The 24,242-nt window shown below is 43.3% G+C and overlaps 1 protein-coding gene across 2 annotated transcripts in view; it reads right to left on the bottom strand.

Annotated features, from left to right (window-relative positions):
- Positions 1-24,242, bottom strand: part of SF3B1 (splicing factor 3b subunit 1) — a 121,712-nt gene that overhangs the window by 59,649 nt on the left and 37,821 nt on the right. Inside the window, exons 4-9 of one of the 2 annotated variants that reach the window (XM_083153558.1) lie at positions 20,413-20,527; positions 18,247-18,326; positions 17,950-18,132; positions 10,399-10,636; positions 5,154-5,366; positions 308-429 (exon numbers count right to left, since the gene is read on the bottom strand). In XM_083153558.1, the coding sequence (XP_083009684.1) occupies positions 308-429; positions 5,154-5,366; positions 10,399-10,636; positions 17,950-18,132; positions 18,247-18,326; positions 20,413-20,527 (951 nt within the window). Of the gene's footprint in view, positions 1-307; positions 430-5,153; positions 5,367-10,398; positions 10,637-17,949; positions 18,133-18,246; positions 18,327-18,604; positions 20,031-20,412; positions 20,528-24,242 lie in introns of those variants that run through there. The other variant, XM_083153560.1, reaches the window with a different exon arrangement.

Below are 24,242 nucleotides of genomic sequence, written 5' to 3'. Positions count from 1 at the left end.
AATTCTGAGATTTAATCATGCAGAAAGCATTTTACATGGGCTGTTCTATTGCTTTCTAATTCTGTCAACATATTTAAAATGATACAAACTATGAAATGAAGAAATAGTTTTACTGCCTTGATTAGTAGAAACTAAATTTTAGCAGGTGAAGCGAATGAAGAGCCTTTTATGGTGTTTCTTTAAAGTTTATGGAAGTTGATATTAATGATTAGTCTTTCAGTGTTAACAGTAGCATTTCTTACTATCAGGTTGATAATCTCTAAATGCATTCCAAAATGTCAATTTCTACAATAATTTATTTCACTACCTTATAACCTTCTGGAAACATTGCATCCAACTCTTCATCAGATAGTGGACGATTTCTTTCATCAATTTCACGCTCCCATCTCCATGCCTGAAGCTGTTCCGGAGTCATGCTCATAATGTGTCCTACAGAACAAATGTTGCAATAAACATCTATGAACTAATCTGCTGGTACTTTGCGTACACAAACATATTTATTCTTTGAATGCAGCTCTTTCAACACACTGAAAATAGACAGCTTTTGATCATAATGTTACCACAGTAATACACTACAACCAATATAACCTCAGTGGTTCTCAAACATGGCATGGCACCCTGGAAACAGGCTGGGAAAGAACTAAGGGACACTATAGTCAACTACCTATAATAATCCTCTAAGGTCCATCAAGCCTCCACCATGCAGTGTGCAACCGTTCTTAGCTGGGAATGTGGCACTGTACAGCTGCTAGAGACACGGGGGAGATATATTGCTCAGCCATATATTGCTCAGTTTCTCCTGTTCATCAGCGACCAGAGATGGTCGCTGATGAAAAAGAAACTGCCGGGGGGAGCCCGGCAGTTGTAATCAGCTGGATGCAGGAGCATGTTCCTGCGACCAGCGATCACCACAGGGGCAAAAACGGGAGCGCGCACACGGCGATATATCGCCGGTGCACACTCCCATTGCGGGCAATATGGTCGCTCAGCGACCATATTTCCCGCGATTTTGGACAAAATCGCCCCCGTGTGTATGCACCTTAAGAGGGATGGGCAGGTGGTTGAACTGCCTACACTGGACCTTTTAAACTAGGATGATAATATTTTAAGGTCTGTTCTTTGAGAAATTTAGAATTCCAAATCCGCATTCCACATAAACCTCCATCTCTACCTTGTATTATGTCCCATATCGCCAGGCAAAACATTCTAGCTTACATATATTTTGTTACTTGTTTCCTAGCAGGGGGCAGAGTTTTCTTACGTAAGCTACCGTACTGAAATCGAATGCATCGTATGGGCCATTTTAGTGGCGTGCGATGCAATTTTTTTTAATGTCATTTATTCACTGCTCTGTATAGGTTGGTGGACTGCGCACTCAGGGGGGGGGTTTGTTGGTTGAATGTGGGGTTTGTGTAGTTGGGTGTATAAATACAATTCATTCAGGAGGTAGGTTAATAAGTACAGTGCTGTACAATTTATTAGTTAAACGTGAATAGAGAATGGTGTGGGATGCCTCGTAGGAGGATGGTTGAGGGATTGGGAGGTCACTGGTGCCCACAGGTGGGTGTCCTTTCTTCCTCTCTCACTGTGGGTTCACTGTGGGTTCACTGTGAGGGTGTGAACAGAAAAGCAGTACTGGGGTCCAAAGGGGGTGTGCCTGATCCCTTCTGTGTGCGGTGGGTCCAGAGACCCAGAGGAGTAGCTTTATAGGTTGGTGGACTGCGCCCTCAGGGGAGGGGGGGGTTTGTTGGTTGAATGTGGGATTCGTGTAGTTGGGTGTATAAATACAATTCAGTCAGGACCCAGGTAATTGTAATTTAGAAACCATGATGATACCAGCTCGCTAGCAACCCACTCTTAAGGAATGGTTCGCCCAAATAGACATGTACATATCTATGGAGGATTTATTGGTAATCTTGAGAGTAAAGGTAAGAGGAAGGGGTTTTGGTTCTGCACACAACAAATGTAATGCCTTAATAATTGGGCAACATCCGCATGTTTTATTTAATCTCTTAGCTGGGGTGCGATCCTTTGCAACCATAAGTATCATTAAGAAGAAGTACATCCAGCAACGCCTTCTCTTTTCTTATTAATCTTGAGAGGAATCAGGAAATCACTGCTACCCGATACCCTTGGCTGGAACTTAAAACCAAACAATCGAGGCTACTGCCTGAGCTCAGGTTCCTTTTCTATTTTCTTTCCTTTGACAGAGCTTTTACAGTTGCTTTTGCAGGAGGCTTGCATTCCAATTATCAATATTTGGATTCCGAACTCCTCCTTATTTCTGCCCTTTTTCCAGCTTTGTTGATTTGTTCTTAGAATATTTTGTTTGAACAATATTGGCAAGTGTTTAGCTATTGTTGATTTGTTCACATTTTAAAATTAGTTTGCGTCAAGTGTGGTCTCAAAAATTTTGATGTACTGTTTGGACACTAATTTTGTCTGCCATTTTGAAAAGAGAATAGACAAATTACAAAAATAATTGGAAAGCATGTTTCTTATATGCTACACTGATCAACTTTGAAGGGTGAGATTACAGTTTTTTCACAACAGAAGGGTTTCGGTTAGGCTCCTTTTAGCTGCATTTTGAGGGATAATAAATACTGGTACTTGTGTATTATCACGGCGCCCGTCGCATCGCATACCACTAAGGTATGCGATGGACCAGATTTGAGCCTTTCCCCGGGATGATTGTACAATTTTAATATCGCGTCGCATGCCATTATAATGGCATGCGATTTCAATGTTAAATGCCCACCCAGACCAGATTTTTAATTGTATCCCCACACCCTGATGGGTAAGGACAATGTTAAATGCCCCCCCCCCATTGTTAACGCCACCCCACTATCAACGCCAACCCGAAGCATGGCGAGCGCAGCGGTACGCGTCCTCCGACCTTTTCATACCCCCACGTCGGCGTGGAGTTGATTTCATATAGTGTGGCGAGCGCAGCGAGCCCACACGCATTACTTCACAAGTATTACGCGTGCGCTCGCCACACTATATAAAATCAACTCCACGCCGATGTGGATAGTGGGGGTATGAAAAGGTCAGAGGACGCGTACCGCTGCGCTCGCCACGCTTCGAGTTGGCGTTGATAGTGGGGTGGCGTTAACAATGGGGGGTCATTTTAACATAGTCATTAACCATCAGGGTGGGTGTACAATCTAAAATCGGGTCTGGGGGGGCATTTAACATCTGGGTGCCTGTACAACTAAAAATCGGGTATAATCACGTCGCATCGCATGCGATCATATAGCATGCGATGCGATTTTGTGGTTGTAAAATGCCCTGCGATGGAAATCGGGGGCGCCGTGATAATACACAAGTACCTAAATACTTATCCTAGTCAATTGGTCATTTGTGTATTTACAGATGTGTTGTCATACAGCTTTGGCACATTCACGCCAAAAATCCCTCTTGGCGCGCCAGGCTGCGTGAGAATCTTGCTTGTTAGTTACTAAATATTAGTATTCATATAAACAAATTTAAAATATTTTAATTCAATTGCTTAAAACAGACATGAACAACATATAACACTTAATACATACAGTGTACACTTATATTAGATTTTACTCAATGGTATTAGTAATATATATTTTTTAGTATAATCTAAATTGATTTAAAGATCAGAAGCCGTGTTTAGCTGCAAAAAATATATAGCGTAATTAACAGATTAAGCAACAGTATGCTAATTTCTGATATATGAGGTACCTTTTATTTATCTCTATAGTATTTGGGTAGTGTCAATTTACTGTCTACAGAATATGTAACCAACTAACAAGCAGTGCCCCAACAAATAAGAGTTTCTTTCTGTCCTTTGTTTTTTCATTAATGATTAAAACTCTGAGGGAGCACCACCAGAACACAATATCCCACATCCTATTTATACAATAAGCATGGGTGGGGTAACCATAGCATTACACATTATGTCTTCTCTTTCTATGAATTCTGGTTAAATAAATTGTTCACAGCCTGTGCAGCGTAGTAAACCCCCTTCTACTTTGCGTGAGAATCTTTTCAAGTCAAGCTTTTTTTTTTTTTTCTGTGAAAATGCATATTATTTGCAATGAATCTAGTATGCACCAGGTGACTGCAGTTTAATTTGATAGATGACCCTTCTAGATTCTGTGTGCAACTCAGTCTCCACCTTCATCCTGTGATACATTTTTAAAACAGGCTATCCTGCCAGGCAAAGAAATTGGATAACCTCTTTGGGTTGTTCTGGAGGGATCCTCATGCATCCCACCACGCAAAACAACTTTTTAGGAACAAAGAAACTGAGACAAAGCCGTTCACTAAATATGGGCAACTAGGAAAAACGCCACACCATCCATCAAACGCATTAACCCACTGAGATTAGATACGCCGCTACAGCAAAAGTCCCTTTCTTTTGGGCATACCTTATACAAGTGTCAAATAAAATGAATCCACAGTCTGCTCATGAGTCCTACTCATGAGCAGACTGCGGATTCCGGCAAATATAAACAAAATGCCTGACGTTACCACAGTTGCATGGGATCTAGCAGCTCACTCACGCCAGGCATCTTGCACCACATGGTGTATAAAGGTTGGATTTATGAGGACACATGTTTCAAGCCTTGAAGACTTCCAAGAAACTCAGCTAAATGTGAGGCCTGATATCTTCCATAGCACTAAGTTAACGCCAGTTTGCAAAACAGTTTAAAAAAAAACATTAAAAAGGTCCATACACACTGGGTGTTTTTGCCCAGCGCGTATGGTGCCCGATGGGGAAAATAGTTGGGCTGAAAAACGCTCAGTGCATACACACTAAGCGTCTTTCGCATGTTTTGGCGATTTTCCCCAGGGTGAAGGACTTTCCAGCAGATGAGCGGACGGGCCAGCAATGATGCGGGAGTTACTTAAATGAGTAAACTGAGCGGCTTTCATCTGAAATTTGCCCAGTGTGTAGAGGCCTTAACTCAAAAGGTCATTACATTTTACAAATGATTGCTTAGCATTACTTCAGTTGGACCTCACAAATCATTGCATTGAGCAAGTGTATTTTTTTTTTTCTAGAAGACTGGAAATTGTATTCATTGCTTTTAACTGTTAACCCTAAAATAAAAAAAAAAGTCTTCACTCAAATATTTAAGCAATAAAAACTGTACTACATGTAAACAGCTACATACCTGGTGTAGGAGTCGCCATATTCATTGCAGGTGTCCCAATTGGTGTTTTCCCTGGTGTCAAAACAGGAGTGCTGCCACCCATTTGACTAGCTGGAGTTTCATCCCAACGGGATTTTCTTTTACTTGCTCCAGGTGTAGGAGTTTCGCCAATTGATTCACCGCCACGATCTGTACGTGGAGTCTCAGCCCAACCACTTCCATGACCCGGAGTGTCTGAAGGTTTAAAAAAGGTCAGAAAAAAAAAAAAAATTATAGACGCACACATAGAGAAGCACATGTTAAATGTATTATAAATGCATTGGTGATAATGAACACTATTGAGTCACATGGAAACAAGAAGCCAAGGTGGATGCTGGGGATTGTGGGTAGTCAGGGGACGGAGGACTGGGCACCAAGGAGAAAACATTTTTTTGGAAGTGTAGCCCGCAGCTCCTCCACCCTACATCCATGTAGCCGTCCCCAGAGACCAGTTTTAACTTAATCCTAGGAATAGGGAGAGGAGAACCATTCAACAAAACACACCCATAAACAGTTGAAAATATCAACCTAATTAACTGAACTAAGTAGCGGGAGCGTAAGCACCCAGCATCCACCTTGGCCTACGAAAAAAAGATTTTACAGGTAAGGACCAAAAATCTACTTTAAAAATTAGGCCTACAATGAATGCTGGGGAATGTGAGAAGTCCTAAAGCTGTGTCCCTGATTGGTGGGAATGCTCCCGAGCTGCACTCAGGAAACCTCTGTGAAAAACCGTATAATCTTAGGCCAAGATGTCAGATTGTCCCGCGTGGCCCAAGAGGCTCCCACTGACCTTGTGGAATGTGTCTGCATCCCAGCCAACAGATACGCCTGTCGTATCGTGGAACGTAACTAATGGGCTGGCATTCGTTTGGATGCTGGCCAACCCAGTTCACGAACATCATAAAGACCAAAAAATAAAAAAATATGAGGATTTTCTGATTGTAGGAGGTCTGTGAAACAGACGTAAGGCTCTAATGACATCTAAATGCTCATCCACCACTGAAGAGCCACCCAGCTCCTAAGAGGAAGAAGGAGATGGAGATAAGACTGGTACAATTCTTTGGTTAATATGAAATCTGAAGACCACTTTCGGGAGATAGTCCAGTCTGGTACGGAGGACTTGAAAAGGAGGTTTTGTGAGTTGTCGTAGGACCAGCGATCCTAAGGATTTGAAGGTTGGAGGTTGCAGGTGTAAAACAGTAGTATGAATTGTAGCAGAAATCTATTTGAAACACTGAAAGTGCAGACTCCTGAACTTTCAAAGAAGAGTGACTAAGGCCCATATCAAAGCCTACCTGTAAGAAAGCCAAAATCGGGACTAATGATACGCCCGGAGATTACATTTCCTAGGTTTGCATCAAAGGAAATACCTATGCCAAATACGGTGGTAAATTTTGGCAGAAGACTGGTTTTCTGGCTGCTAGCGCAGTTCGGATAACTGTCTCTGAAAAACCTCTTGCCCTTAGGACCGACCTCTCAACAGCCACCCCATCAAAGCCAACCTGTGAATGTCAGGATGGTGGCAAGGGCCCTGTGAGGTTGGGAAGGAGTAGTAGGGGAATTGGAGGGGCCTGGGATAGCCACAGAAGATCCCGGTACCAGAACCGCCATGGCAAATTGGACGTAATCAGAATTGCATCCGGTTTGAGTTGCCAAATGTGATGGGGAAGAAAAGCTCCAGGGGTGAACAGAACACGTAGATCCTCCGAAATGGCTAAGGAGTCAACAGAGCATCTACCAGAGAGGCCTGAGGGTCTCTTGTCCTAAAGCTGTACAAGAGTATCTTCCTGTTGTGTTGGGAGGCCATTAAGTCCACCTGAGGATGACTCCAATGATCAGACAGGAGAAAGAAGACTTCAGAGTGAAGGGACCATTCCCCTGAGTCAACAGTCCGACGACTCAGAAAATCCGCTTCCTAATTTAGCACCCCAGGAACGTAAACTGCGACAAGGCTAGTAAATGTTTCTCAACCATATCAGAAAGGGAGAGACTTCTCTACTTGCTTATCAGCTGTTTGTGCCGCTCCGGGTGAATCACGTATGCAATGGCCGTTGCATTGTCTGACTGGATGCGTACAGACCTGCCATGAAGCAATGTCCCCGATTGGCAAAATGTCTGATGTATTGCCTGCAGTTCTAAGACATTTATAGGATGGGTGGGCTTGTGGCAGGACCAATGCCCATAAAAGGGTGGACTCTCCACAACCCCCCCCCCCCCCACATCTGTGCAGGTTGGCATCAGTGTCACTATCACACAAATGTGACTGGCAAATGAGCAACCTTTGGTGACATTGGATGAATTGAGCCACCGTAAGATTAGCATATCCCGTGACTAGATCAGGAACTGTGTCTTTAGATGGGTGTGTTCCTAATGCTCCAGGAGGGCGAGTTGGAGAAGTCGAGAGTGGAACTGGCCCAACACCACCATGGATAAGCTTTCCAACCACTTTCATACATGTGGATCGATACCCTGCAGTGTTTTAGAAAGTATCGTATCAAGGTCCGCAGTTCCATTCTCTTGTCCCTGGTTAGAAAGTCTCTCTGTGCCCTTGCATCTATGAGGGACCCTAGGTGTATGGTTGATGGAGTGAGGCTGGATTTCCACTAATTGATAAACCAACCGTGAGATTGGAGTAGGTCCGTCATTAACTGTAAATGAGACAAAAATCTCCTTCGAGTGACCCAAGAGAAGGTTGTCGAGATGGGGAAGAATCCTTGAAGGTGAAGCTGAGCCGCCAATATTTTCATAAAAGGCGGGGAGCTGTTGCAAGGCCGAACGGTAGTGTCTTAAATTGGAAGAGACTGTCCAATACCGCGCACCGGAGGAAACGCTGGTGTGCTAGTCTTATGGGTACTTGGAGATATGCGTCCTGGATATCCAGGGATGCCGTGAAGTCTCCAGACTTGACGGAATGTAAAATGGACCAGAGGAATTCCATCTGGAATCTTGACACTCAAATAAAAAAGGGCAGTCTCTTAGATTGAGTATCAGACTGAATAAGCCATCCGGTTTGCTGACCAAAAAGAGATTTGAGTAAAAACCTTTTCCACTTTGCTGTGGAGGAACAGGAATTTTTACCAGTGACTAATAGAGTAGAGATGGCTGTCTCGAGGGCGGCGGCCTTCAATGGGTCCTTTGGAAGGCAAATGTTGAAGAATTGGGTCAGAGGTCTGGACCAATAGGTGAGGGAATAGTCTTGTGAAAACACATCCAACCCCCAGGAATCAGATGTTAAATTTAGCCAATTGTCTGCTAACTGAAGAAGCCGACCCCCCCCCACCTTCGGGACAGCCGAGAACAGGATTTTGGCATCAAGCAGCAGGCTTTTCAGCCTGCTTAGGTGCTTACTCTTCTGTGATTTTGAGAAGGTGAATCTTTGCAGGGGGATGGATTCTCACCTTACTTTGGGGCCGTAAGAAACTAAAGGACTGTTGCCTCGGTTTTGACGGTCTAGAAGGAAGGAAAGTTGATTTTGAAGCAGCATTAAAAGCCACTATACTATCCAATTCTGGCCCGAAGAGTACAGAACGGTAAGGCTTCCAACACCTTCTTCAAGTAGTTATCTGCTTTCCAAGAGCTGAGCCAAAGAGCATGTCTTCCTGCCACAGAGGCCACAAATATGTCATCCAAAACACCTTTACTGAATACCGCCACCCAGAAAGCATGCTTCCTTAATATTGCCCACTAGAGGCAAAAAATCCGCTCTGCGCATGCTGGATTGTAGTCCTTCTGTTAAGGCATCCGCCTGATAGCCATAAAAGTCCAAATGGCTGCATGAGCAGGATGAATGGCGGCTCCTGCATTCGTATAGATTGACTTTAAATATTGGTCCAGTTTTTTTATCTACCAGAACTTTGAGAGATGTTACATCCGGTATAGGTAAGGTGGTTGCTTTAACCAGCAGAGTCACATGAGCGTCCACCGGGGAGGGAGCTCCCAATTTTTATGGTCCTCAGAAAGAGGATAAAAGGTGGAAATGTATTCGGAAAGAAGGAATTTTTTATTTGGAAGCTTCCGACCTTCCTGGAATAAGTTATCAAACTGATAAGACTGGAAATACCGCTGGATATTTCTTTTTACGTTTAAACAGCAGAGCCTCAGAAGGAGGCTGAGAATCGGTGTCCTTAATTTGTAAGATTAGCCAAATAGATTTAATGAGACTATCTACCCTGGTCTGAGTCATACGATCCTCATCCACCGCGGAATCATTCTCAGCTGGGGCATCATCCTCAAGTAGTGCATCTGCCTGAGGATCCTCATCTGAGGAATTCTCAGTTGTAGATCCTTCCCTAAATAAGGAATGTTAGGTGCCATGCTGTACTGTAGTGCGTGAGGCAGGGTTATCTAAAGCATGTTGCAGAAAACTGTACCAAACCTTCTACAGATTAGATCAGGAGTTGTAACCAAGCCGGTTCCGCCAGTTGAGAAGGAACCAGGGGAGAGGGGGAGTGACGGGAGGGCACAGAGCTGCTAGCTAAGAAGCCAATTCCCTCATAGCTGAAACAAGGCAGTAGCCCGTCAGAGCAGCGTTCGCAGAGGCCAGAGTGGTTCTGCTCCGCATTAGCGAAATTCCCTTCCCAGAACCTTTAGAAGACATTGTGCAAACACTCTTATGGCTATAATCTTCTATAAACCCACTCCTATACAGAGTGTAATGTGGGAGCACTGTACAATAGGTAAGTACAATGTACTGTTACATCGGATAGCCAGCACATGGTTATGTGTTAGAGAGAGATAGATAGTGCCGGTATACACACACATATATATAAAAAAAAAAAAAAAAAACACATACATACATATACACACACAGATATATCTATCTCAATAGTGATCTGACGCCTACAACAATTGTCAAATATTACACGATTTACAGGAATTATTCACAATCTCCAGCAAAGTAAGAATAGACGTTCATCATCCTCTGGATGGATTTATTAAAAAAATTTCTTCAGATGTCAACAATACAGAGAAACAGCCCTTCTCCTAAAACTGGCACCCTGTTCCTCAAAGCACCAAGGAAAAACCGATCTCCAGGGACAGGAACAAGTGTAGGAGCTTCACTTCCAAAGAAATGTATTCTACCTGGTGTCTGGTCCCCCAGGTAGATTACCACCCACCGCAGGTGCGGATCCCAAATCCCACCTGCTGCAATGTAGCATTAGTCAATACTGTAATGGCCTTTGCAGTGGTATCTTTAATATTAATCTCAAGTTATCAGGCTTACCGCGTTCTGTTTTAGGCGTTTCATCCCATCTATTTTTACGTGCACTGGAGGTTGCACCTCCATGACCTGGCGTTGCATGTCCAGGAGTATCACCACGACCAGGTGTTGCAGCTCCTGCAGGTGTATGGCTGGGAGTAGGATCCCAGATTTTTGAACCTGGTGTGGCTCCAGGAGTATCATTTCCCTTTGCACGACCAGGGGTCTCATCCCACCTTAACTGAGGAGTGTGGCCAGGGGTCTTTGAAGACAAACAAAATAAAGACAAATAAAATTAACTCAAGTACTCATAATAGAGGCTAAAATAGAAAAATGTACATTGCATATGTAGACATATGTTCACACTTAAAAGTGCACAATTTAGCATTTAAAAAAACAACAGGTATTTTGTACTTACTGTAAATCCTTTTCTCAAAGTCCACAGGTTTTACTGGAGTAACAGTGGGGATAGAAGGGCGACCACAGGGAGCATGGGCACTTTAAATATAATTGAGTGTGGCCAACTCCTCCCCTTCTACTCCCCCACCTAGGCAGTCACAAGGATGTGCCCGAATGGAGCTGGAAGAAAGAACAAGCTTTCCAGAGTAGGTTAGTATAACACACAACAAACAAGCAACCAGAAAAGATTGAAAATGAAAGTGAACAGTGAGAACCACTGAACCAAACATGCCATACAAAATAGCAGGCAGTTTCAAACAACATAAGTAGAACTAACCTACCATTTAAACTGTCAAAGTTTTAAGGCAGGAATTCCTAACAGAAGGAACAGCGCCGAGGCGGGTGTCCAGTGACACCTGTGGACTTCGAGAAAAGGATTTACAGTAAGTACAAAATCCCTGTTTTCTCCTTCATCCACTAGGTGTCACTGGAGTAACAGTGGGGTCGTCACAGAGCTCTCAACACGGGTGGAATGGGGCTGAGACCCCCGTAACACCGAGCGTCCAAACTGTGAAGCGGATGCCGCAAGGGTGTCAAAATCGGTAGAACCGAACAAAAGTCTGACGATCAGACCAGGAGGCAGCTCTACAGAATTGCTGAATAGACACCCCTCTGGCAGCCGCCCAAGAGGGACCCACCAAGCGCGTAGAATGCGCCGTAATGGAGGTAGGAGAGCGTTGAGCACTTGCCACATAGGCCTCACTATCCATCAGGCGAATTCATCAAGACAACGTCTGTTTTGAGGCTGGCCAGCCCCGCCTGACCGGATCATACGTGACAAATAGAGCATCCGACTTCCTCAGAGAAGCCGTTCTGGATACATAAATCCTCAGAGCCCTGACCATGTCGAGAGTACTGTCCTCAGGAGAGATGTCTTCGAAGGCTAATTTATGTGGAAAGCAGATACCACCTTTGGCAAAAAAGAGCAGCTGGTGCGAAGCTCTGCACTGTCGGCATGGAAGACCAAAAATGGGGGTCTGCATGACAGAGCCCCCAGATCAGAGACTCGCCTAGCCGATGCCAGGCGAGCACGGTCTTCCATGTAAGGTATTTAAGGTCCACCTCTTCTAGCGGTTCAAACACCACAGACTGCAAGAAACCTAGAACAGATCCAAGTCCCATGGAGCTGTGGGTGGACGAAACGGAGGTTGCAGCCGCAATACTCCCTCAAAAAAAAAAAAAAGTATGTACCTCAGGTAAAAGGGCCAACTTATTTTGAAAAAAAGATAGATAACGCCGATACCTTTACCTTCAGGGTAGACAGACGTAACCATCTAGCTAAGCCGGTCTGCAGAAAAAGAAGAAGTCTGGCTTTCTTGAAAAGAGTAGTTGACACACCCCGACTCTCGAACCAGACCACGTAAGCCCTCCAGATGTGGTGGTAATGCTTGGAGGTGACGTCTTTCCTGGCCTTCATCGTGGTCGGTATCACCGCCCGTGGGATACCCGCCTGTCTCAGGATGGACCTTTCAGCAGCCACGCCGTCAGATGAAGCCGACTTAAGTCTGGAAAGACAGAGGGCCCTTGATCGAGAAGATCTTCCTGAAGAGGCAGGGGCCAAGGCTCATCTATCAGTAGAGACGTGAGTCTGGTGTACCACGACCTGCACGGCCAATCCGGAGCTATCAGGAGGACAGTGACCTCCTCCCTCCGAATTCTCTGCAGCACCCGAGGTATCAGTGGAAACGGAGGGAAGATGTACACAAGGTGGAACGGCCAAGGGGCCACTAGTGCCTCCACTCCCACCGCTTGTGGATCCCTAGTTCAAGCGAAGTACCGTGGTAACTGATAATTGTGGCGAGACACCATGAGGTCTGCTTGAGGACACCCCTACCTGTGGATCAGACGTTGAAAGACCTGGGGATTGAGGCACCACTCTCCTTGGTGTACGTCCTGCCGACTTAAGATGTCGGCCTCCCAATTTTCTAAGCCAGGAATTAATATGGCCGAGATGGCCAGTTCGTGATCTTGAGCCCACAGCAGGATTCGACTCACTTCTTTCATGGCTGCGCGGCTGCGTGTGCCTCCCTGCTTGCTACTGCAGTGGAGTTGTCGGAATGGACTCTGATGGGATGACCCAGAAGGAGATGGCGAGCCTGCAGGAGAGCATTGTATACTGCTCTTAACTCAAATATATTGATGGAGAGAAGAGCCTCCTGCATAGTCCAACAGCCCTGGAGCTGGTGATCCAGGGTGACTGCTCCCCAACCGCGAAGACTCGCATCCGTGGTGAGTAATACCCAATTCCAGATGGCAAACCTCTTTCCCTCTCTGAGATTGGCAGGATTCAGCCACCACAGGAGAGAGTGCCGTGCCCGCACTGACAACCGTATCCTGTGGTGAAGGTGGAGGTGAGAGCCTGACCATTGCCGTAGAAGGCAACGCTGGAAGGGTCTCGATCAGAATCTACCATATTGGAGAACAACCATCCTTCCCAGTAGCCTGGTGCATGTGAGGACCGTCAACTGTCTGGTCAGAAGGACAATGCGGATTAAGGCCCGGAGAGAGTGTATCTTGTCCTCCGGAAGAAACACCTGCAAAAGAGTGGTATCCACGACCATTCCCAGAAACTCTTTCTACTAGCTGAAAGTAATCTTTTTTCTTCTAATCTATACTCATGCCCTCGTGTCCTAGATTCCTTTCTAGTAGAAAAGAGGGTGTGTGACAGTTCCTTATATTGGCCCTTGATATACTTGTACATGTTGAGCATGTCCCCCCTTAAACGTCTCTTTTCCAATGTAAATAGTCCCAAATTGCTTAATCTCTCCTCGTAGCTTAAATTCTCCATTCCCCTAATAAGCTTTGTTGCTCGCCTTTGGACTTTTTCTAATTCTATGATGTCCTTTTTATAGTGTGGGGCCCAGAACTGCACTCCGTACTCGAGGTGAGGTCTCACCAATGCTTTATACAGTGGCATAATTACCCTTGAGTCCCTAGTTTCCATTCCCCTCTTAATACATGCCAGAATTTTGTTGGCCTTTTTTGTAGCTACATTACAATGGGCACTACATCCCAGTTTGCTGTCTATTTGGACTCCTAGATCCTTTTCAAGTATGGAATTACCCAGTTCCTCTCCGCTAAGGTTGTAACTTGCACACTGGTTGTGTCTCCCAAGGTGCATAACCTTACATTTATCTACAATGAACCTCATCTTCCATGTTTTTGCCCACTCATCTAGAATTGCAAGATCATTTTGAAGCATGGTGACATCTTCTGATGATTTAATGACTTTGCTAAGTTTTGTATCGTCCGCAAAGATGTATACATTGCTGAGTAACCCTATCCCAATATCATTAATAAAAATGTTAAACAAAATGGGCCCCAAAACCAAACCCTGGGGCACTCCACTTAGTACCAGTATCATATCTGATACGGCACCATTCACAACCACTCTTTGTTCTCTATTACATAGCCAATTCCCTACCCATCTGCAGATATTTTCACCCAATCCTAGGTTCTCCATTTTATTAATCGATCTCTTGTGTGGGACAGTATCAAATGCTTTAGCGAAATCTAGGAAAATCACATCTACAGCATTTCCATTATCGAGGTTTTTTTTTGGAAAGACGCGTGACCGAAGGGTCAACTACAGGGGGTGTCTACCAGTTTTTTGCCTGCAGCAGGCAAAGGGTATGAAGACAGTCTCCGGGGAATTTGAAATTTCCTATCTGGCTTTTTCCAGGCCTGTAGCACGTGGTCATCGAATTCCTCTGCAGGAGGAAAAGAAGCTGCTTGCTTTGGTTTTTTACCAAAAAGGGAGGGACGACTGGGGGCCGATGCCCCATCTTCAACGTCCAGTGCCAGCTTGACCATATCAATGAGGTCATCTAAACCTTGCAAATCTAGTTGCACATCCTCCTCTGGGGCTGCGGATTCCACTTCTTCAAGGTCAGGCATATTCTCATCTGTGTCAGTGTCTAAGACCTGTGTAGCAGTCTTTTTAGCACTGGGGGTTGTGAGTCACGTGTAGAGGGCCGTATGGGCTCTGGGGCCAAGGCCTTAGTTAAAACCTCCACAGCTAAAGCTAATTCACGCTGCTGTGTTCTAGAGGATTCTCTGTCCCTCTGTGAGTCTGAAATTTCAGAGGACAGGCGTGACATCACCTCCGTGAGCTGTAAAGCCCATGCAGGGGAGGGCTGCTGGGAGGTAGGAGGGGGATCAGGAGTGCATTTGTCGCACACCAGTGTAGCCTCAGCAGATTGTGTAAGTTTAGAATTACACTTCTTGCAAGACCGCTTAGAGCTGCCTCTTGCCATTATAACAGTGATTGATCTATACAAAATATATGAATATATATGCAACAATCAACACGTTAAAGAAACTGTACATACACACCAGGGGATAGTGCAGTCAGAAGCCAGGTAGAAAGACTGGACAGAAGAGACAGTATTAGAGGAAAAAGCTGCCAGAGGCCAACAACAACGCTCTGGTATGTACCAGGGAGCGCTATAGCTCAATTTACATACAGCCCAGAACTGTATCACCCAGCTCTAACCCCACTGTCTGAGTGCAGGGCTTGGGGAAGCTGTTTGCAGGTCTGGACACCGGGAGGAAGGCTGTCTCAGGCAAAACGGAGTCCCTCAGCGTGTCAGCAGCGGTGTGCACTTGGAAGATGGCTGCCGCTGTACCAGGTCACGCCGGGGAAAAGCCGTGGCTGCTGGGAGCGTACCACGCGGTAGCTCCGCCCCTCCGGCTGCTCCGTGCACTCCAAAATGGGGCCAGTTTTAAATAAAACATAAGACCTGCACTACCGCCATTTGTTTTTCACTGTCCCCCGCGCTAAGCGGGAGGTCAGGCATACGTTACCGCTGCCTTTGCTGTTTGGCGGAGGTAGAGGCTGAGGGAGGACAGGGCACGCACCGCGCGCAGTGGTGGCTGTCCTCCGGAGACGGTGGTCTCTGCAGCCGGGGACCGGGCGCGAGCCGCACGCAGCTGCAGCCGGATACCCTCTGACAGCTCCCGCGATGCAGACAGGCAGCAGCCGACTGCCTGTCTGTTGTAGTAACAAAAAAAAATTTTTTTAAAGCTTTTTAAAAACTTGTGCCCTGGAGCAAGCCAGTGTGACCAGCTCCCATGAGGGCACATTCTAAGACTGCCTGGGTGGGGGAGTAGAAGGGGAGGAGTTGGCCACACAATTATATTTAAAGTGCCCATGCTCCCTGTGGACGCCCTTCTACCCCCACGGTTACTCCAGTGACACCTAGTGGATGAAGGAGAAACATTTTTATTCCAGTAATGCATTTCAAGTATACATTTGCATTTGGTTATAATTTGTCATTTTAATGAAAAGCTTTTTTCCTACATGCCTAACAAGCACTTGATCGCGGATGCTAGAGAAAAAAAAGATTGTATAGAATCAATGAATATCTTAGGTACTTGTTTCCTAGCAGGGCGCCCAGTACGCATTTAGCTTACTGGGCTATTTTCCGTAGTGAAATCTCATTGTGCAGAGTGTATAGTGCTGTGCGATTCAATGTTCATATGAAGTGTACAGAAGTGCTTATACAATGATATATCGTATGGGATCGCAGGGCACCAAATGCGATATTTCATTGAACAAGCACCCATGCGATGAGATGGTTGCTTACTATGACATGTGATGGCATGAAATGTGATTTGTGCATAGTATTACATGCACTTATGCCATTGTTTTGCGTAACCCCCAGTATCAACGCCACCCCGACCTTTACATACCCCCACTATCCACATCAGCATGGAGTTGACTTATATAGTGTGGCGACGTGGAATACATGTAAAGTAATCCGCGTCTGCTTCGGGCTCGCCACACTATATAAAATCAACTCCACGCCAACGTGGATAGTGGGGGTATGAAAAGGTCGGAGGACGCGTTCTGCTGCAAATCGCCATGCTTCGGAGTGGCGTGGATAGTGCTGGTGTTTTAAGAACACATTAACACCTGCAAAATCATACAGCTGACACAGTAATTACGACATGTGTTAACTAATAACTAATTTACTTAAATCATTTCATTAATGTAGCATAAATAAGAACATTCATGAATACTTAAAATCTAACAACTTTAAAATCAAAAACAGTAATGATTAAATAAGAACAATAAATAAAATCATAAATAATCGCCCTTAGGGAGGAGCTTCAGTGCCTGAACTATGCGTTAGAAAGGGTCCTCAGCTTCCAATGTTTTTCACCACATGAATTATGCTAGATATGACTGGAGCTCGTGGCGCGCAGTGCCTCTTTGGCGCTGCGGCCCAAAGTCGCTCTACATTTTGCCTATGGACCCCTGTCAATAAAAATGAAATAGTGGTTCACTGTAAAAATGCTGATCAGCCAGTTCAAGTTGTGTGGTGCTGTATGCCCTCCAGCAGGCCGTATAGATCGTGGTGCCCGGCTCTATATTCTCCTGGATACAGCCCATTAATGTTGTGGCATCACGCCTGGGCACCATTTGCAAGAAGCACTGTCCAGTCTCCCGACATATCCCTCCGAAAATCCACTACTGTGGTAATATGCGGCCTGCGTTGTTTTTGCGCTTGACCAATAGCATCTCGTCTACTTCAACTATGTGGTCAGGTCCACCAATCCTCCGCAGGGGCTGCACCATTATGTCCTTTGCGCACGCCTCCCGCGGTTATAGAGGATAGCCATTTTTTTTTTTAGAAATGTCCAGCTGCTGGCTGCAATTTTTAATAGAGGTGAACTCCTGGGCCCACGAATAAATGAACTGCAGCAAGGACAAGCGGCACCCTGGAAACCAGTGGGACGCTCTCAGGCTCACCTTCAGCTGGCACACTTTTACATGGCAGCGTCACATCGACTCCTTTAAAGAAAAACGCATCATTTGGCCATTTGCACAATTCTGGGCCACCGGAAGCAGATGTGGCCTCCGTCTGAGGCAGTGTGAACACTTTCACAGATGAGAGGATCTGAGAGGGGGCGGGAATAACAGGGAACGGGAAATCGCATCACATGCTACTATAACGTTATGCGATTTCGCTACGTTTCCATACGTAAGAAATCTGGGCGCCCTGCTGGGAAACAAGTACCATATCTTATTTCAAGTTTGCGAAGTAAAATAAAATGCTATGCAATTGTAGGGCTAATAACACAGAAATAGAAAATGGTTTAAAGTACAACGACCTCAGCTTGATCCCAGCTGGACATCTTTTTCGGTGTGGATCCCGGTGTTTGGTCTGCAGTCTGATCCCATCGTCTCTTGCGCTTTGAAGGTGGTTGGGAAGAAGCGGTAGAAGATGATCCATTGACCACTTTTAAATCACCTGATTTAGCTTTCTCTGCTAGCTGCTGATGGATTTCACGCTATATTTATATAAAAAAAAAAAAAAAAACACAACAATTAAGAACAGAAAAATGTATGAAGTAATAAAATATTTAAAGAGCCCCTCTTATAAGCCAACATACGTAAATACTTACATGTTCCTTTATTAAATGCTTCTCTCGCATAACATCTGTATATGTGCGAGCATTTGTTTTGGGATCTGGAGTCTTGCCTCCTATAAAAATAAACAGTAAGAATAATAGAAAGTAATTAAATGGTATATTAAACAGATACATTTTAAAACCTATCTAGCCAAAAACTGAACAATTACTTTAAAACATTCTTAAAAATAATCAGAATTATGTTACATTCTTACATTTTGACGATGTAACCTGTTTGAACACAATCTACAGGTTGAAGCAAATTTTAAAAACGGCAGATAAAAACAACATTAAAGCAGGGTAGAGTCTTCAGAAGTGACGGATTCCGTGGTCTCTATTCCATAATACGTACACTTTAGCGCCTTTGTCTCCACCAGCAGTTCAGACTTCAAGCAGCAGAATAGAAGCCTAGAAAATCATCTCTTTACCATTAGTAACACTTTGGAAAAAGTATACTCAAACATTACCTGGGAACGGTTTAACACCAAAACATACTATACCTATTCAGGGCTTAAATATTTTTCAGGCTTGGAATGATTGCTAATCTTTGCTAAGAAACTACAAAGTGATAGTTAAATAGGATTAAGGCAATGAATTACACTGCAGAACTTAAACTACCACCACATATTTGGTGCCAATTGTGGTAAACTTTCAAAACGTTTACAATAAAATGGAGTACAGGCTAGACAAAAGGTTTTAAAAGAAAACTAAAGCCACATTTAAAAAAAAAAAAAAAAATGTTTATGCTTTTTAAAATGCCAACATGTTAAGACCTACAATAGTTGCACTTTAACTAAAAGCTACCACAAGAAAATTTGCAAAATATAACCTGTTCTGCAGCACACATGGACTTATATCTAAGGTGTCTGAAACAGAATGGAGCACTGAACTAACAGGACATGAAAAATATATATAAACTGAAGCGGTTGATCAGAAAACAGTGCTTCACACAGACTATACTGGTCTCAGACACACTGTAATTACTGCTATAGGAGAATACAAGGCACTATCAAAACAATTAACTTTTACTATTTCAAACTTTTGGCATTTAGTTCTCTTTTAAAAGCAAACTAACATTTTACATGGTTAACAATTTGAATATTTAACTGTAGCTATTGCAGCAGTTCAATTGGATATGGAAACTGGGTGGTGGAACCAAAAAAAACGAAAAACTAAAATGCTTAAATGCAAGTACACTAATTTGGGAGTTAATCAATGGAGCTATTCACTAATCCACCTACTGGAATTTTTATTTTTTTTCCTTTTTTTAAAAAATTTCTATGTTGGAGACCATGCCCAATTTGCAGTGTCAAGCGGACACTAGATAAGATAGGACTTCCTTTGGATTACTTTTTCAGCATTAGCTACACAGGATGTGTTGCACTGTACCCTTAAGAATGCAGACAGGACTGGCATTTAGCAGTACTGCTGTAGGAAAGAAATTAAGGACAGTTAGTATGGGCTTGTGAAGTCTGATCAGCATTGTTTATCAAGTACAGTTTTTATACAAAAACACCAAAACAATCCCTATTAACATGCAGGTTGTAAAGCAAAAAGAAAAATAACCTGCAATCATGACAGAAGTAAAGCAGACTGGGGCAATTTGTAGTTCCCCGGCTATGGTTTAAATACAAAGCAATAGCATTGGCTTGTAGTTCAACAAAAGCAGGAGAAAGCCATGTGTTGCTTATAAAAATAGGTCATTGTCTTACAATAACCTGCAGCATTAAGAGGTCACTCTTAAAAAGGTGCCAACCCAGACACATACAATTTATTCTGACAAGAATATGAATATATATATATATATATATATATATATATATATATATATATATATATATATATATATATATATATGCCGGTAATCTGAAGTAACCAAAATCTTTAGTTCAGATTTAAATATAATATGTATGTCACTCACTGAAATAATTGTGAATGGGTCCAAGTGAGGGAAAACCTCTAAATTGAAATTGATAAGGTTTTATAATGTGCCGTTCTACTTCTACTTGTATTAAGATGCCGTGAATTTATTAAACACACATGTTGTTAGTGATACAGTATATAGCAAGGGGGAAAACAAAAATAAAAGAAAAAAAATTGTTACAAGAATGAGTAGGAAAAAAAAATATATGCAAAAATACAAAAGTGTAAGCCAATTACCATCTGCAAAAGGATCCAGTCGTTCTGGAGAAATAATCATCATTCGCCTATGCTTTTTATATTCATCCTCCCGGTCTGCAATCTTCTGTGGTCTGTGTTCGGCAAACGGATCATACTAAGTAAAATAATAATAAATATGATATACATTTGCAATACAGAAACAAAAATATATGCATTACGCAGAAGAGGGAAAAGTGTACTGCATAGGGGGGGGGGGGGGGGGGGGGGGTGAACAAGACCTTTTTTTCCCCCCTTTCTCTATACAAGACTAATGCTGGGATGCACATATTTTATACCCCTAAGGGAGCTGAACTGAGAACACTTGCTGAATCCACAGAGGTAAAGGCATCAGGGGAGTAGAACTTTTTGAATGTATGGGTAAAGGATCATATGGCTGTTTTACAAAGCTGCATCACATTTAGGCACCCACTTCCTAGTTGGAATGAGCCATCAGCATGGCGAGGGAGAGTAAGATATGCAGAATAAGCATGGCAGATAGTCAAATGAAGATCCTGGCCAAAGTTTGCTTAGTAGCCAGCCTCCTTCATACAGGGAAAAAAAGAATCCACTGCGTACTCAAGAAATAATTGTCCCTATATTCTGAGTTCATTTAAACCTAGAAACAAAATCCGGTCATATACATAAACCTAGAAAGAATTGCTCGGTCACGAATTTTACTAACAAAAATTCGTGAAAAAAAATCGTATTTTCCACACGAAAATACGATTTTTTTGGGGGGCATTTACTATGCCAAAAATACGAATTTTCATATTCATATTAATGGGACATTCGTATTTGTTTTTAGAAATACGAATGAATACACCGATAGAATACGCCAGGAATCACCATTCAAAAAGAATGGTGGTTCCTGATTTACTAAGCGGCCGTATTGAGAATACGGCCGCTAAGTGTAAAATGGCCACGAATATACAGCAGGAAAATACACTTTATTTTCCTGTCGTGTTTGGCAGAAGCCTGCACGGATCAGTCAGATACGTGGAGGCTTCAGTGTTAAAAAATAGAGAAATAAACAATTTTTTTTTTTTTTTAAACGGCGTGGGGTCCCCCCCACAGCTGTAACCAGCACCAGGCTAAAAACCGGGTCCGGTTAAAATAAATAAAAAAAACCCGACAAATAGGGGTTCCCCGATTTTTTTAAATCAGCCCCAGTCTCCAGATCCAGGGCTGGTTCCCAAAATACTGGGGACAAAGTGACTAGGGGTCCCCCGTATTTTAAGAACCAGCCCCAGGCCAAACCAGCCAGCAGGGTAAGGTCACAGCCGGGGGACACTTATTAGATAAGGTCCTGCGGCCAACACATAACCCTACTGACCAGTCAGCCTGGCCAGGTGCCCTGGGGCAGTGGGGACCCCCCCTCCAGGACTTACCTGACCAGGCTGAAGCCTGGTGCTTTCCCCGGTGACCCTGTGCGGTGGTCAACGAGCTGATTTCAGTGTAAAAAAAAAAAAATATAGAATAAAATCTATTGTTTTTTACTGTGGAACTATGAGTCCCCGCAAGCTGGGACTTGGAGAACCACAAGTCCCAGCATGCAGGGCATTCAAGGGCCCGCTGGCACTTGTAGTTCCACAGTAATAAAAATAGTCAAATAAACACACAATGTTTATTTATTTTTTTACACCTTGCAGCCTGCACGGATCTGACTGATCCGTGCAGACTGCCTGTAGGAATTCGTATTAGCGGCCGTATATACGGCCGTTAATACGAATTAATACGACATCGGAGGGTTACAAAGCAGTCGTGTTTGACTGCTTTGTAAATTACCCTCCGGAACACGACTTTGCATACGGCGTATGCAGTCGTACTCATTCGTATCAAGAATATGAATACAATTTTTTGTATTCGTATTTTTTTTTCAATAGAGTAATTTTATTATTTTAAAGATAGGCATTTCCATTTCAAAAAAGAATGATAGACAAAGACATCAAGAATAGTTAACTTATGGATAATTCAATGTAATAATAACAATGTACAATATTACTGTAAACCCCCCAAAAAAACAACCCAGATAATTTATTGAATAAATATAATATATACAGTCCCATCCAGCCCTGTTCCTTAAAAAAAAAATCATCAAGAAAGAATATTTTCTTAGTAAAGTCGTATAGTTTATAACGAACGACTATTTAGCATCAGTGGCTGCAAATTTAAATAGACAATTGGACATTAGAGTCAATCAGAATGTATCGGCATAAATTGAGTTAATCCATCTATACCACACTATCATATTTAGACATATTGCCCCTTAACATATTTGCAACAAAAAGAACAGGTCCTTTCCACTGTGCGTACTGAGCTACTACAGGCTAGGCATCAGATTAGTCAAAATATAATTCCGTGGACCAGTACATATTCAGTAGCCAGCCCGATTTTAAAGTATGCATCCAAGGCCCTCTGGCCTATTGTCAAAAATGACCCTGATCTTCCAGTGCTTAAAACAATACGCCCATTAGCAGCCTTCAGGAGAGGCCGCAATTTACGTGATCGTCTGGTGAGAGCAGACATCACGGGCTTAAATGCCCCTAGGCCATCTAATGTTTATTTCAAACCCCCTGGCTGCTATAATTGCACCACATGTAGATACCTGGTGCCATGTAAGAGTTTTAAGCACCTACATTTGGATAAACACTATGACATCCGTCATGTGTTAACTTGTAGGTCAGAGTTTGTGGTCTACATTTTGATGTGCCCTTGTGGCCATTATTATGTGGGCCAGACCACCCAATCCTTCCGTACTAGAATGGCGTTGCACAGGTCTGCTATAGATCTGTCACTAGCTGGTAGATCTGTGGACCAGGAACAGGTGGGGTTGTGGATTCTGCACTCAATTAGTTCTATATTTTACCCTGTATTGTCGGTTTTTTTCCGCTATTTTTCTTATTGTTTTATGTAGCGGGGGTGCTATCCTGACCAACTGGGGGTCAGTGATCAAAAAAATGGAGAAAGAGAAAAGACAGTTGTTTGTGGATGCACTCCTGATCTAGAGAATTGATACTATGGTTTCAGTAAATTTTTCTTTTTTATATAAAACCGTGGGGACCCCTATTGTCTTTATTAATATGATGTTTGACAAGGAGTGGCCCACAAAAGTGTGCGAAAAAATAAGAGGTTAAAATATACCAACATACATATATACACAGTGATGGAAAGTAAAGATTAGTGTTGGAAAGGATTTTAAAACGTGTAGGCAGATTTCATAGGATGGTTTTATTACTAATAGTCAGGTGACATTCCCTTATGGCGTGTGCCCTCTTAGTTTGTGTGTCACACTGTTTGTCAGTATTGAGTCACTCTTCTTATTGCCCTCAAAAGAATTAGGAAGTGTGCCAGTTGTTGGGAGGGGTTTTGTGGCAGTGGATTGATCTCTGTCGTTTTCCACTTATTTTGCCAACCCTTATCTCTAGTATGTATTTTATTGGCACTTCTGCGGTGTTATCGGTACAGTTTGGTACATATACTTTAAGCTTCTGTCAGCATGTGATGGCTGAGCTAATGTGTGTTTTGGCCTCAATTATGGCTCTATGTCACACTTTGCTATTTTTAAGTATATGTTGTGAGCCCCATAGGCTTATTTTGTTTTATTCTTGTCTGAGGATGTATACAGTATCGCAATTCCACTCTAAACTTCTATCATGTGTGGTTATTTGGCTGTAAATCAGCGTCTTGTGTTTGATAGAGTGTGTTGGCCGTGAGTCGGGCTCTATGTCACACAGGTATTGTAGACAGTATTTACAGCACCTGTCACCTATGCCTTTTTAGCTGTTTTTATCAGCATTTGGCAAATAGTGAGATATGTGATTTGGCTTTAA

This window comes from Crinia signifera, chromosome 7 (assembly GCF_055691185.1).
Source record: "Crinia signifera chromosome 7, ASM5569118v1, whole genome shotgun sequence".
In the NCBI taxonomy this organism is placed as follows: domain Eukaryota; kingdom Metazoa; phylum Chordata; class Amphibia; order Anura; family Myobatrachidae; genus Crinia; species Crinia signifera.
Note: the sequence above shows the minus strand (reverse complement) of the source record. Positions and strands in the feature narration are given on the sequence as shown.